General features: G+C 47.2%; 2 protein-coding genes across 3 annotated transcripts in view; one reads left to right on the forward strand and one right to left on the reverse strand.

The window, feature by feature from the left end:
• Positions 1-3155, reverse strand: part of LOC137799783 (nucleobindin-2-like) — an 11045-nt gene extending 7890 nt beyond the window's left edge. The window contains exons 1-3 of one of the 2 annotated variants that reach the window (XM_068596608.1): positions 2006-3155; positions 473-569; positions 192-266 (exon numbers count right to left, since the gene is read on the reverse strand). The gene's annotated coding sequence lies outside the window, so the exon portion shown is untranslated. The remainder of the gene's footprint in view (positions 1-191; positions 267-472; positions 570-2005) is intronic. The other variant, XM_068596607.1, reaches the window with a different exon arrangement.
• The window catches only part of pik3c2a (phosphatidylinositol-4-phosphate 3-kinase, catalytic subunit type 2 alpha), a 40535-nt gene continuing 28020 nt past the window's right edge, over positions 2486-15000 (forward strand). Inside the window, 2 exon segments of the mRNA XM_068596606.1 lie at positions 2486-2638; positions 7176-8427. Of these exon segments, the coding sequence (XP_068452707.1) occupies positions 7258-8427 (1170 nt within the window). The 5' untranslated portion in view covers positions 2486-2638; positions 7176-7257.

The raw sequence follows: 15000 nt of genomic DNA on the forward strand, positions 1-15000 counted from the left end.
TTATTTTATTTTTTTAAATCTTATTAACGTGTGGAGTGTGTGTGGCAGGTGCTTTATCTTTACAAAAGACAACAGATTTTTCCTCAAGCATTACAAAAAGGGCACAAACCCACAACTCCAGTTGAGGGTTATTAGGGTTTTAGTCTTAATCGCCCCAAAAAAACAACTCTCGGCCACTAGCAGAGACTCACACGTGTTTGGTGGATAAACAGCCGGTGAGCTCACTTTAAAGCAATTCCTCTCCCTTAAGCCCGGTGGACCTGCAACTGACACGCGACACGACAGCGGAGCCGCTTTACGTTAGCCGCTGAGAGCAGGTTGTTAGGTGAAGACGGTTGCTAGTTCATTTATTATCCCGTTGCTGTTGCGGCGGGAAAACAAAGCTACACAACAAGCCATATGGTGTCATAAAACGCAATGAGTGGAATGAACCACATTTCAAGTAAAATAACATGTACTTGCTAATACTTACTTTGAGCTGCTCTTCCCCGTGTGGTTCTCCTCAAAGTGCGCGAGCTTCACCGCAGCTTGTTTACAGCTGTCATCCGCCGACACGAGCCCTCCACAACCTGCAGAGAGGGGGGGAGGGAATAGAATGTGATCGCCATGGTAACGCCCCGCCCCCGACCGCTCCCGATTGGGCAGAAGAGTCCCCTTTCTTTGTAGAACAGTCGCGTTGAGAGCCGATTGGCTGCTCGAGCTGTCAGTCACAGAGCAGAAAAAAAGGGTCACCCCCAGTGGCTTAAGGCGCGTGGAGCCAAACTGTACGTGGCGCTCCTGAACGTGAAAGCCAGACGAGGGCGGACCAGAGCTTTAATGAGGGAAACATGAGGGATTGTTGTGTTAAACTGGATTGGGCATAATTAATTCATTATGTAGTCATTTAATACACTGTTAGAGTACAAAGTACAACATGTCCCTCTGAAAACAGATAGTAAACTGCATTGGACATCATTCTCATTTTGTATTAATTATGTTTCTATTATTATAGTTCTCTTCTACTTCTGAGACCATTTCTGGTGACAGGTTACATCATAAACAGTTTGTCAGTTTGCAAACAACACCTCACCCTCAGCACATTTGAGTGAACTCCTGTCTGAAGGTAGATTTGTGTCTTTGCTCTCAATTAAAAAAACTGCTCTAAAAAAAAACGCTCTAAAAAAAAAAAAACTTTCTCAAAAAAAAAAAGAAATGCATGTACTGTTAGCCCACAGCGGCTAACGGTACATGCACCTGATGCTATGTTAGCTGAGGTTAGCTACGCATGTATGATACAAGTTAAAATAACTCCTGTGAGTTTGGTTGTGTGTAAAACATGTGTGTAGCGCTGTAACATGTCAGTACTACAACTTCACCTCTCAGAGGAAGAAGCTTCATGAGCTTTAAATGGTTCCTCTCTTGTGTGAACGTCTTCATTCCAGTCACCTGAAGATCTGCACCATGTTGTGGAGACCTGGAACTGCTCTGAGGGAAACTTGTCTAGTTAGGCAAGTTCTATTTTTAGAGCAAATTTTTTCTTTTAGAGCAAATTTCAGTCTTGAGAGTTTTTTTTTTGAGAGCATTTTCTTTTTTCTTTTTTTGAGAGCATTTTTTTTTTTTAGAGCAATCTTTAGTTTTGAGAGCTTAAATTTTTTTCAGGAGCGTTTTTTTTTGTTAAGCAAATTTCTTTTTTGAGATTGTTTTTTTTTTAGAGCAATTTTTTTTTCGAGCAAATTTTAGTTTTGATAGCATTTTTTTTGAGAGCGTAAATTTTTTTGAGAGCGTTTTTTTTTATAAACAAATTTCTTCTTTGAGAGGAAATTTGCTTGGGTAAAAAAGACACAAATGTACCTTCAAACCCCTCTTCTCTCCTCTCCTCTTCTATCCTCCTCTATTCTCCTCCTCTCCTCTTCTCTCCTCCTCTCCTCTTCTATCCTCCTCTATTCTCCTCCTCTCCTCTTCTCTCCTCCTCTATTCTCCTCCTCTCCTCTTCTCTCCTCCTCTATTCTCCTCCTCTCCTCCTCACCTCTTCTATCCTCCTCTATTCTCCACCTCTCCTCCTCTTCTCTCCTCTTCTCCACCTCTCCTCCTCTTCTCTCCTCTTCTCCACTTCTCCTCCTCTTCTTTCCTCCTCTCCTACTCTTCTTTCCTCCTCTCCTCCTCTCCTCCTCTCCACCTCTCCTCCTCTTCTCTCCTCCTCTTCTTTCCTCCTCTCCTCCTCTCTTCTCTCCTCCTTTCCTCGTCTTCTCTCCTCTACTCTCCTCCTCTTCTACTACTCTTCTCTCCTACTCTTCTCTCCTACTCTCCTCTTCTGTCCTCCTCTCCACCTCTCCTCCTCTTCTCTCCTCTACTCTCCTCCTCTTCTACTACTCTTCTCTCCTACTCTTCTCTCCTACTCTCCTCTTCTGTCCTCCTCTCCACCTCTCCTCCTCTTCTCTCCTCTACTCTCCTCCTCTTCTCCTCCTCTTCTCTCCTCCTCTCCTCCGCACTGGCTGGGTTGGGCCACACGGTGGCGCTGCTTCCCCGTTTCCTCCGCAAAGCTTCTCCTGGCGGCGGCCAACCACCTCAACAGGAACTGACGTCTCTTCGGTGCAAGTGGATGGAAAAGAAAAAAATGCAGCTGCAGGAAAAATGGCTCCAAACACCGCACCGCTAAAAGGTAATAAATAACCCTATTTTTTAAAAAACAGTAAACGTCTGCGTGTTAAAGTTTGTCGTGCTGAACTCGATGGTTGTGTCTTCGTGGCATCCGGCGGGTTCCCGTGAGACTAAAGCCCGCTTTTCTTCCTTGTTGTGGGGCAGTTTATAGTTGGCAACACCAAAAAAAGCAAGTCTGCCCGGGGGACTTTTAAATTATTAAATCAGAGCCGCTGCTAAAGTGCGGAACAGTTGTCTGTGTAAGTTGCCGTCGTCGTTGCCGTCGTCGTCAGTTTTCGTTGCCTGTGAACGTGACGTTTTGCGTAACGTTTATTTTGGTTTTCACGGCTAACTTCGCACCCGACAGAAAAAAAAGTTCCAACGGCGATGAAAAGTACCGCAGAAGTGCCGATGCCGCCGGTAAGTTAACGTTTACGCACTTTTATTGTGTTAAAAGACTATTCGGCTGAAAAAGTAACCCACTTTACTCGGTCGCCAGTTTGACCGTAACACCGACCCGGTGCTCGTTAAAGACGAGGAGGAACAAACCAGCGACGTTAACCCAGTTTTACCGGGTCGAAGACCGACCGTTACGTGTTTTAACGGCTATAAAACCGGCTCGCGTGACTATGGACGTGTCGTGTCCATAGCTAGCTGCTCAGTTACAACACCGAGTTTCAGCCGGTTGAATGTCTTCCATTGAATGTGATTTTACACCCCGGACACCCGGGCCCGGACACCGGTCACCGGGGCCCAGTCACCGGGGTCCAGTCACCGGGGTCCAGTCACCGGGGCCCAGTCACCGGGGTCCAGTCACCGGGGTCCAGTCACCGGGGTCCAGTCACCGGGGTCCAGTCACCGGGGTCCAGTCACCGGGGTTCAGTCACCGGGGTTCAGTCACCGGGGTTCAGTCACCGGGGTTCAGTCACCGGGGTCCAGTCACCGGGGTCCAGTCACCGGGGTTCAGTCACCGGGGTTCAGTCACCGGGGTTCAGTCACCGGGGTTCAGTCACCGGTGCTAACCGGCCACACTTTTGGGGATCAGATGAAAAGGGTCCGCCTCTCCGAAAGCCAGTAGAGACGTTGTACAGTCACATTAACTAACTTCGTGTCCTCTTTTGAGATGACAACTTGCTGGACTACAGAGGCAACACACACACACACACACACACACACACACATACACACACACACACACAGATGTAAAGGAACTGCTGGTTGTGTAGTGGTTGTGTGTGAAACTCCGCTTACAACACCAACATGTGCACCTCTGTGTTCAGTTAAAGGTCTCGCGGGTTTCTAAACACAGAGTTGTTATTACACTGCATGCAATTTGTAAACACAATAGTTGTCTAAATCGCAGCTGAACAAGTGGACATGATTTGGGGATTTCACTCCCACAGTGGTTTCTTTTTATAGACTCCATGTTCTGCACAGACAGCACCAGCAATAGATAAGTGTGTGTGTGTGTGTGTGTGTGTGTGTGTGTGTGTGTGTGTGTGTGTGTGTGTGTGTGTGTGTGTGTGTGTGTGTGTGTGTGTGTGTGTGGAGGGGGAGGAAAAATAAGATTTAGTGTACTGTTAACTTTTCCCCATTCCAGCAACAGCAGAGTGAATCTATAAACTTGACCTGGTTACTTATTTTCCTTTTTTGAAGGATGTTGTGCTGGACTTTGCTCGGCGGTGCAGTGTGATGCTAACATCTCAACATCTTAACATCAACATCTGCACTTCTGCACATGCAGCTACTGGAAGGACAAAACGACTCTCAGTCCCATTAGCTCAAGATAGAATAACTATTCGTTTAAAGTCCGTATTGAAACAATAGTCAAGTGCTCATATGGAAACTGAAGCAGGATTTTATAACCTTTTCATCCCTGCTTGCTAAACGATCCCCTCGTGATCTGTTTTCAGAGGAAGAGATATGTCCTCGCTCTGTGCAGAAATACTTCACAGTTTATCTGAAGCAGTGAATCCTCCTTTTGGTTTCCGGTTGGCAGGTTTTCCTTGAGAATAACACAAATAGGGATTTTTCACAGGAAGAGGACGGTGGATTCTTATGTTGAATTTGCCTCAAGAAGTGATTTCTTCAGTCTTTGTCTGACCAGGAGGCCCAAAGACAGCAAGCGCAACCTGTTGCATTGCTCATATGGGCAACAAAACTGTTGCTTCAACAGACCTGAACATTTGGAAAATCTATTCTTTAATCTCTGATTATAATAGAAATCCAAACATCTCCAAAGATGCTAAATATGTATGAATCGTAGGTCAAATATTCGTAAAATTCATAGACTATGGTTTGAATATATAGTGAAACATAATTCAAAATCTGGAATACGCTGATCATTACATAAACTTGCATATTGTGTATGTATGTGTGCATGGCTAGCACAGTAAGACAATTATACAATATTAAAACTACCTAAAGGGCAAATTAAGGGGTTAAAAAAACCTGATGATGGCTTTGTCAATCCATCAAGCGAATGCTCTCCAGTACAAACTGTTACTGTGAGCTCTGTGAATTAGTTTTATTTGAAAGCGTTTTCACTGGCTATGCTGAGTCCGTACACAGAGTTCATGTCACATGAAGCTCCCACCGGACCAGACGCTGCCATCCTGCCACGCTGCAGGGTCTGTCTTGGCTGCTGTCGGCTTTCCTCCAGAAGTGGGCCTTTCCTTCTTTGTATGCATCCTAATGCCTTATATGGACTTCAAGCACTCTAACTATCTGGATCCTGGATCTTCTGCGTGGAGCCGTGGTGATTTCAGTGCTGTTGGATCTCCTTTTAGTTAAAACAGCATAGCGCCCATTGTGTTGGTCTCCGTCTTCCTTCAGCTGGAGCTTCTGTGTATTGGGTTATCTGGCCAATTGGCAGTTCTCTACACAGTATAGAACCAGCAAGGCAAAAAAGTTTGAACTGTGATCACGTGATGCGGTTTCTTAGATGACAATGTTTACATGCAGAATCAGGAAGTAGTTACTGCTTCTCTGGCCTGATACTTGGCTGTGAAGGCGCTCTGCCCTTGTTTTTTATAGAACAGTGATTTATCTTCGAAGCTTCAATCTGCCATAGTGTATTTTCTAACCGTGTGCCAAACCAATTACACACAGATGAGCTGCTTTGGTCGGAGCATGTGACGTCTCTGCACAGGATGAAGACATCGGGGACAGCAGGCGCCAAAGAGACGGCGACCTTTTTATGCTTTTAGTGCCTCAAAGCTGCCAAAGTTGGCACCAAGCGCCTCGAGTCAGATGCCCAATGAATGCAGCCACATTGTCACTGCCCGCTGGTGTTAGCACAGCTGATAAGACAATCTTGGGCCATGGTGCTAACATAATGCTAACAGAGTGAGAGAAAGCCAGGGAGAGAGAGAGAGAGACCCGTTGGGCTGATTAGCATGCCAAATTCCTCAGCTGCACAATAGTGCTATGCTAGCCCCCGAGCCCCAGCACAGCCAGCCCTCTGCACCACAATGGGAGGGGAAGCTCAGGAGAGGCCGGTGACGCCTGGGGAGGGAAGGAACTCACTCAACCCTGGGGCTTTGATCAGTCCATGAATGGTCCCTTTGAGGCGGCGCTGTGTCATGTTTAGGACCACAAGACGCTCTCTCTGCTCGATGTTGTTCTCATCTGGTGCCGTGGGATGCTGTGGGCTCCGGCCTGTTGGAGGCCGGCCTGAAATAGTTTGGATTATCAAGAATGGGGGTCGTCATTGTGTGGCATCAACTTAGGGGTTTTTGAGGAGGAAAATCATGATGAAAATCATTACGATTAATCGATAAGGAAATGTTCGTTGCGGTCCTGAAGAGAAGCAAACAGATTTGTACGTTGCAAGTGGTGTGAGTCATCCGTCACCTCCTTGTTATGAATCACTCTGCTCTATTGTTTGATCAGGTCTTATGTAGGTATGTGGTCAGCCCGGCTGCGTGGTTAAACACCTGCACAGTGCACCTTGCAGTGTCAAGGTGAACAGCCAGGAGGCCCTCCAGGAAGGCAAGGAAAGTTTATTTGTAGAGCACATTTCATCGACATCGAGATTCAAAAACAATTTAGAACATTCACTAAAACATTAAAAACAGTCGAGAAGCAAAAGATAGAACACAAGTCGCAGTGCAGTTTAAGAAATAAAATGCATGAATGAGATTTATGTATTAATATCCTTGAATCTGGTTCCATTGAAGGCAGCAAACAGAAAGGTCTTCAATCTGGGTCTAAAGGAGCCGAGAGTCTCGGCTCTAGTCGTGATTGTTTGTTATGAGCGGATCAATCTGCATGTCATGAACATGCTGGTAGCGTGACTGAACGATGCCTTCTATGCCTTTGACTCCAAAACAAGCCCAAGTAATTTTTTGGATGGGACAAATGACGATCAATAATCAATCAAAGCCGGGTTCCAGTAAAAAGAGAAACTTTAGATGAAGAACTGCCAGTTGAAGCTGTCACACAGTGAATTACCTCACTGGTCTAATCTAAAGGTTTCTAAATGAAATGCATTCTGCTTTAAATCTCTGTGACCACGGCTTGATCATCATCATTAATCCAAACGTTTTTATTTTTAGGTGTTTAAAGATCTGCGACGCGTCCCTTTAAGCCACCCGGACTTCCAAGCCGTCACACTCATGGCACCTTCCAGTTGACACAATGGCCCAGATATCCAGTGGTAATGGGTTCAAGGCGGTTGGCCCCCAGCCAAAGGGGGTTGTGGGTAAAGAGGAAGCCCTCCGGATGGAGGAAGAGGCTTTAGCAAAGTTGCAAAGGGATAAGAGACCCACTTTTTCAGCTTCAACATCCTCGTCTTCCTCTGCAGCCTCCGTATCCTCCTCAAAACCATCCAAAGCTACCACTACTGCTCCTCGGCCCTTACCCTCCACCAACAGACCCGAGAAGGACCTCATTGTCTTCCCGGAGACCAAGAAGCAGGCAGAGCAGAGCAAGTTCAGTGATATTGATGTGGACAAGCTGACCAATGAGGAACTGGAAAAGCTCCTGCTGGATGAAAACTTTGGGGTGAACAGCAAAGTGCCCCGGCCTTCGTCGCTGCTGGGGTTCAACCTCAGCGCCTCCTACCCAGGAGGCCACCACGGCAGCTGCTCTCCTTTCCACAGCGGCCAGTGGACGCCTGTCCTCTCCACCCCATCCAGCTCCGGCGTGTCCACTCCCACCCACCAGCCGACCCCGCTTTTCCCCTCCGCTCCCTTCCCCAAACCGGGCACGTTTCAGAACGGCTTCCCTCCGACCATGACGCACTTCATGGCCATGCCGGCAACGCAGCCCTCCTTCATGGCTTTCGCCCCCATCCAGCCCGCCGCCGCCGCCGCCGCCATGGTGTTCCCGCAGCCGTCCGTGGACCCAGAGATGGCCAAACTGTTCGACAAGATCGCCAGCACCTCAGAATACTTGAAGAACGGCAAATCGGCCATCGCCGAGCCGGATTCCTCGCAAGCGGTCGCAGCTTCCCTGGCGCCCAACCCGCCGCCCCAGCAGCCGGCGGCGGCGGCTGAACCTTCCGGCATCAGCCGCTTCGACTGGCTGGACCTGGACCCTCTCACCAAGCACAAAGCCGAGAACGAGGAAGAACCCCCGGAGTCGGGGGGCGCGGCCGCGCCGGCGGTACCCGGCGTCGCGGGGGATCCTTGGGATGCCGTGCTGGAGACCGAAGGGAGCAGCAGCAGCAGCCCGCCGCCGGCGCCTGAGGGGAAAGCGCCGCTGACAGTTCGCTCACAGCAGAGGAGAGCGTCAACGGGAGCCGCCGTCACCAGGAGTCACTCGCTCAACATCCCGGGATCCTCACAGCACAAACCAAACAATCAGGTAGGATGCTGGGAACTCTTTTCTTACCTTTTTTTTAGATTTCAGGGAACTTCTGCAGAGATTTCTGTAGGACTTTTCACTATACTTTTTTTTTGGCATGTCATGATTGATGTCACAGAATCATAAAATGTAATGGCTGTTGTCGGGTCGAATCAAACCACAAGCACACAGGTCTGATGAAGCAGATTGACTTGGTTTCGAGTCAGGTTTTGTTTGTCTGAACCGTTGCTGATTCAGTCGTTCATATTGTGATATGGTGAAGTTATAAACGTCCGATCTGAGGCCAGGTTTTGTCGTGCGTTACTTGGGTCCAGCACCATCCTGAAAAGTTAATTTACTTTGTACACTTCTGTCTTTGCACGCGATTGACAGCATTATGCGTCGAGGAATAAATTACTAAACAAAACCACACGACTTGCAACACGAGCGAGTGGAGAGTTTATTCAGAACAGATGACGGTGGATCTTCTCTCATCCAAAACATCCATCAATGTCTTTCTTACAACTGCAAGCGTCCTCCTCGTCCATGTACCAGCACAAACAAAACATCCTCTGTACATCGGCTCCCTGTAATTGAGTTTTTCCTCTGCGGTGAGCTTCTCTCTATTTCGACCCACAATTTCCTCTTTAACTGCATTTTGATTAATTTTGCCAGGCGAGTGAACTAATTTCTTGTGATAAATATTCAGAGCCTTCATTTGGGACAGGGCTGTGGGCGAGTGGCACGGCATGTTGTTGCCTCTGATGCTCCCCCTGAAACTAAACAACCATCTGTCGTTTGGCTGGTCGGTTTGTGTTGACACGAGATCGTCTTAGTCAGCAGTAAAACCGCCCCGAGGCCGATCAGCCCAACAGGAATGTGTCACCATGTGTCTTCCTCTTTATTCAGTATTTAGCAGTCAGATTAACCAGAACTTGTAAGTCTTCTGTCAGGAAATGAATGAGGAAAGATGTTACGGCACCTCGCAGTTGACCCTCATTAAGGCCCGCCCCCTTTTAGGTAATGTTGCTCGGTCAGACGAGCTTGACAAAAGTAACGCAACGTAGCTTCAAGAAGCCAACAACAAGGACTTTTGACTTCTCCTCTCGGGACGTTAGACCTCGTGTATGACACACACAGGTCTGGTGTGGCTGCACATAGTTCAACAGACATGATATGAACAGTTATGTTAGCGTTATCATCTTAAAAAAAGGTTCAGCTGGGTACCCAGCATGCTCAACCGTCCAGTCACACCTGTACTTGAGGCGTCACACCTGTACTTGGGGCGTGCATGTCTCTCCAGAGAACACAAAACCAACAATGCTGGGTCATTTTCATATGTGTGTGTGTGTGTATATGTAAACTTTTCGATCTGGACATGCTATTCTTTTGGACATTGGACTTCCTGCTCATTGTGTTTCTCTGCGTCGTCACAAACAAACAATCGCTCTGTGGCATGTTTCTCACACTAGGGGCATAATTAACTTTACAGTACAAGGTCCTTTGTTCCCAAATTCCACATGGGTGAGGAAAACCTGGACATTCAACAGGACCGGCCGAGGGCAGTTTCAATGTCTTGTTCAAACAGAAGTCCGTGTGCAGGACTCCTCTACAGACGTGTAATCTCCATAATCTCCAGCTCGTCCAGTCTACACAGCCAGCTGCGTCCTCCTGCTGTTGAGGAATGTGTCCTCCCTTTAGGAGGATGAAACGGCATGTGTTTACACCTGCCCATATGGTACGTCTCGGTTCAAGCCTGTGTTTGCTGCTCCGACAACCATATTGTGTAACTCGAGTCTTTTTAGCTCGACATTCTCCACATACGTCCTAAAACATCTCTTAACCTGCATGCTTTATGTCTGCAATGGTGTACATGAGGTTGAGATGTGGGGTTTGTATGTTTGCCTGCGTCCTTTGTTGCATCTGCTCATCATGTTGTTGTGAACAGGAACAAGCCTGCACAGCTCCCATCGTGCCTCACAGCAGCGCCACAACCACCTATGAGATCTCCCTGATGAGCTGCATGAGGCGCTTTATTTTCTGTATGAAGTTTGAATACCTGTGGCACGCCGTGCTTCCTGATGAGATCCTGTGATGAGAGCGATCGAGACAACATTATCAGCTTCACGATATATGTTTTGAAGTAGTTTGTGTGTTTACAGCGATGACACAGCTTGGTTGAGGGCAGAGCGACTTTTATTTTCGAGGTCTGGCCTTGCTTTCCAAGAAAGACGAAGACGTCGCAGTCCCCTGGAAGTAGTTGTTGTCCCGCCTCACCTTACAGAGTTAAACCTGAGCTCTGCGTGGTTGCTGCTGGCATGTGCATTTACATTTTCCAAAGCGTGCATTTATGTTGTCGTGTGGTTTTTCTCGGCCGTTTCAGCGTCTCTCGGGTTTCAGTTCATTTTTCTGTGTGAAGGAGAAACTTGCTTGAGCTGTTTATTGGTTGTTGAATGTTATTTTTGTTAATGGTGAGAACCCCTAGTGCATTAATACACCATCCTGTTCGAGACTCCAGAAATATAAGATCCATTAAGACGGTGACTCACCGGGTTCATGACGACAAACAGAAAGCGGGATAATAAAAACTGACCGCTCGACAGGAAATAAAAACACGCTGCTGTTGAGAAGCCAAGTGTTGTTGTACTGCCATTATACCTGATTATTTTAATAGCTTTCTGGAGAGCGATTGCTTTATTGCACTATTTTTATTGAACTTCCCATCTATTAGTGTCAGCGATGCCCCGTAAACACCCACTTATGTTTTTACAACGGATACGACTGACTGGACTGACGCCTGGTTCACACTACAGGACTACAGCCCCGACGTGGACGCCGCTAATCAAGTGAGAACTGATGAACTGTGGGCTCTCATTGGCTGGGCTCTCTTTGGCCGGGCTCTCATTGGCCGGGCTCTCATTGGCCGGGCTCTCATTGGCCGGGCTCTCATTGGCCGGGCTCTCATTGGCCGGGCTCTCATTGGCCGGGCTCTCATTGGCCGGGCTCTCTTTGGCCGGGCTCTCATTGGCCGGGCTCTCATTGGCCGGGCTCTCATTGGCCGAGCTCTCATTGGCCGGGCTCTCTTTGGCCGAGCTCTCTTTGGCCGGGCTCTCTTTGGCTGAGCTAACAGCCTGTGACAATGGGATCTTTACCGTCTGTGTCGCATGTGCAACATGGACCAAAGTTCTGGGAACTGGGCTATAAATAGCTAAGATATGTGGAAAGAGGCTATAAAAGTATGTTATGTTCCTTGGCTTGCTCGAAGCCCCCCTAAAAAAAAAAACACCCTGTCCTTCCACGGCATGACATCATTTCCTGTGTCACTTCTTGAGTGTGTATTTGTGTTGTAACCTTGTTTGGGGACCAGATGTACTCATCAGGGATGAGGTGTGTATTTCCCATCTCTTTCTTGGTCTCTCTGGTTGTTTCTTCACCTCTATCTTTATAGTCTCTCCTCTCCTTCTCACCATTCACGGGGTTCCTGGCTACCAGTTAGGGTCTTTTTGCAGAAGCTGAGGCTCATGGGTAGAGAGGCCGCCCTGCGACCGCGAGGCTCTCTGGCCTCCTCGTAATTGGCATGTTGAAGTGTCCTTGAGCAAGACACTGAACTCCCAGTTGCTCCTCACGACGTCACTGCTTCATAATAAATAAGGACGGGTCAAATACACAGAATAATTTCCCCGAGGGGATTAATGAAGGACACGTTCTTTTCTGTCTTAACCCCTCGCTCTGGCCTTTGGGCATGAAGCTGCAGGTTGATAAAGTCAAGTAAATATCTTTATCTGCAGTCTCGCCTCACAGCAGCAGCCAACGGTTTCCAAAGTTCTGGAAATGAATGCGTCATTTCCTCCATGTTGCCATGTCTGGCTTCATAATGCTTATCACCTCCATTGTTTCTAGAAGTGTCGTTGACTCAGTGGGGTTTGTTTGAGGGGGGGGGGGGGGGGGGGGGGGTCATGCGGTCGGTCTTCAACTCCACAGAAGAAATGGTAAGCAATATGAAAGAGATGCAAAAGAGATTGGAGGTGTAGGAGAATGCAAATGTTGTTGCAAGGCCTGTTAACGGGGATAATGAATATGAAGCCAGATGAAACCGACGGATAGACTTGTTGAATCGCCGCTTGAAGTAATTCGCCTGTTCTTTCACTGCAGACCGAGTGAGCGTGTCTCTGCCTGTTTGTTCCTTCTGAATGACCCCGCGGGCTGATTTTTGTCTGAACTGGCACATTTTTATCTGAACATAAGTTGCCGTTCAGGATGTGCATGAGTGAAACTGAACCGTACACCAACACCAGCGTGAGCTGTACTTTTTTTCTGATCTCTTCTTGCCTCGCTCCAGATTTAAAAAGCTCCAGCAGCTCTTCTATGTCTCTCACGCCTCTTTACCATCCTCACAGCAGACGTCGGCTCATTATCTTTATTATCATCTAATTACACCTTGAGCACGATGTTCGACAGCGCCGTTGCACCCGTCAGGTTGCAGGTTTAAAGCTGCTTCCTGGTCGTGGATCCCAGTTCAATGTGTGACTCACTGGGACGATGACTGGAAGAAGAGCAGGAGACGTTGTGAGGATTGAGGAAGCAGGTAGAAACCAGACACTAACGCGCATAATAAAACAAGGGTTTCAGGAAGAAAGCCAATCCTCCAGAGGCTTCGGCAAATATCCTCAAATCACAAAATAGTGAGTTAATTAGATGTGATTTCAGTCGTTCACAGGAAGTGTGAGCGCAGTCGCTGTTGCTCGCTTCCGGATCGAAAGCAGAAGCCGTGTCTTTGAGCAGCTGGTTCCTCTGATGTAAACCAAAAGGTTCTCACAGGAACTGATCGATGAAGCTGCATTTCAGAGGAAGTGCCAAAAACAACCCTGAATGTTCTGGTTTGCTGAGTGTTCACAACCCATTAAAACCAACATCCATCTCTTCAGTGCATGCTGGGTCAGCACAACGAGCATCACTCAGCATCTCTCACAGTCATGTTGTAACAGAAATAAAGCCGGTACATTATTACAGTTTGTGTTGGATAAATTATATTGAACTTATACTGAAATGATATGAAATAAATTATATAAACTACTGATTGAAGCAACTGTTAAAACAATCATGTCAGAAAAGGCTCGTTTGAGCACCGTCAAACTAAAATATTTCACAGTTAACTTCTCATTTGTGTTGCTTTGCGATGTTAAAAGCTGGGAGTCTGATGTTCTGGTGGTGAACACTCGAGTCCTCTGGACCGTCTGGGCTGATTTCCATCAGGCTCAGAGAGGTGAGGACGTGTCTAATGTCTGGATGTGTAGTGTAACTCAACACCGACGCTGCGCTTAAAGTTACCACCATCCATCAGTCGGCTGCGGTCGTCTCGGCCTTTCAGGTCTGCTGGTCGGGCATCTGCATGTCTGTGTCCTCACTGTTAAACTTCACAACTCAGCTGTTTGTAAGCCTGTTTCATGTGAGGATTGATAAATCCAAATCCTCTAAAAGACTCTACTTCACTATTGGCCTACACTATGTTTTTACATGAATCCACTCGTAGGATATGGGAGCAGTATACTGGTGTCGATGCTTTGTAATGAACACGTGTAACCGTGCTGGGTACAAAGCAACTGTACATACAGTTGAGCGTTAAACTAACTCTGGAAATGTAATCTGAAAGTCAACAGAGGCAGAAAGCTGCAAACAGCAAAGCTTTGCCCACACAAGCACGTTTCTATTTTAAAAGCAGTTTCGTTTGCTTCGTTCACACCGAGCGGCCACACGGCTCCAGAGCCTCTTGGTGTGCACAAGGCGGGGCTTCATCACAGCGTGTCCTGCTCTGATTGGTCACGCCTCGGTCATGTGACCCCTACGTTTCCAGGAACAAACAAACAACAACAGCCTCGATTATCGACCACTACGAAGTGGTTGATTGGACGTGGATGACTGACCACAGCGTCGCTGACCTTGTTGTCTTTACCAGCAGCTGTTGTGCTGTTTAATGCTGCATTTTGTAGTTCTGCAGGAAGCAGCTGTTATTGGGACACAAAACAAAGGACTTTTCTTTTCTTATTAATGCTCGTTTTGTTCTGCACAACTCAAAGTCCAACAAAACTGACTAATACATTTCCTTCCACATAAAAGGAACAAAAAATATTCCAATTTATGATCATGTATGACCAAAAAAAGCAGCAATTCAAGGTTCTCATTTGAGAACCTTGAATGAGTCGTTATGGTATTTTTACTGTTAATTGATCATCTAAATAGCTTTAGATTACTATTACACTATGAAACTCTACGTTTCATGTTGTCTCTCTCATTCCATCAACGTGTCGTGGACATGATGGTTGCATTCAGGGCGTCTTAATATTCAAAGATGACGCTTCATTCGTTCCTGTGAAAGTTGCTCCACTCTGCACATTGACCCTCTCTGCAGGCTTCCTGCTGGTGTTGCATTCTGCAGTAACGTCCTCCTCCACGGGGTTGTGATGATGCACTTGTGTTTTGCATGTGCGTCTTTGTTTGATGCACCAGAAAAAGCGAAACAGGAACACACACATGACGAACACACACATGATGTCGCTGCACAGTGCTACGAGTAATTTGACATCTAAAAAGTGTTTA

Source organism: Clinocottus analis, unplaced genomic scaffold (assembly GCF_023055335.1).
Source record: "Clinocottus analis isolate CAN_PGR_092001 unplaced genomic scaffold, fCliAna1.0.p SCAF_38, whole genome shotgun sequence".
In the NCBI taxonomy this organism is placed as follows: domain Eukaryota; kingdom Metazoa; phylum Chordata; class Actinopteri; order Perciformes; family Cottidae; genus Clinocottus; species Clinocottus analis.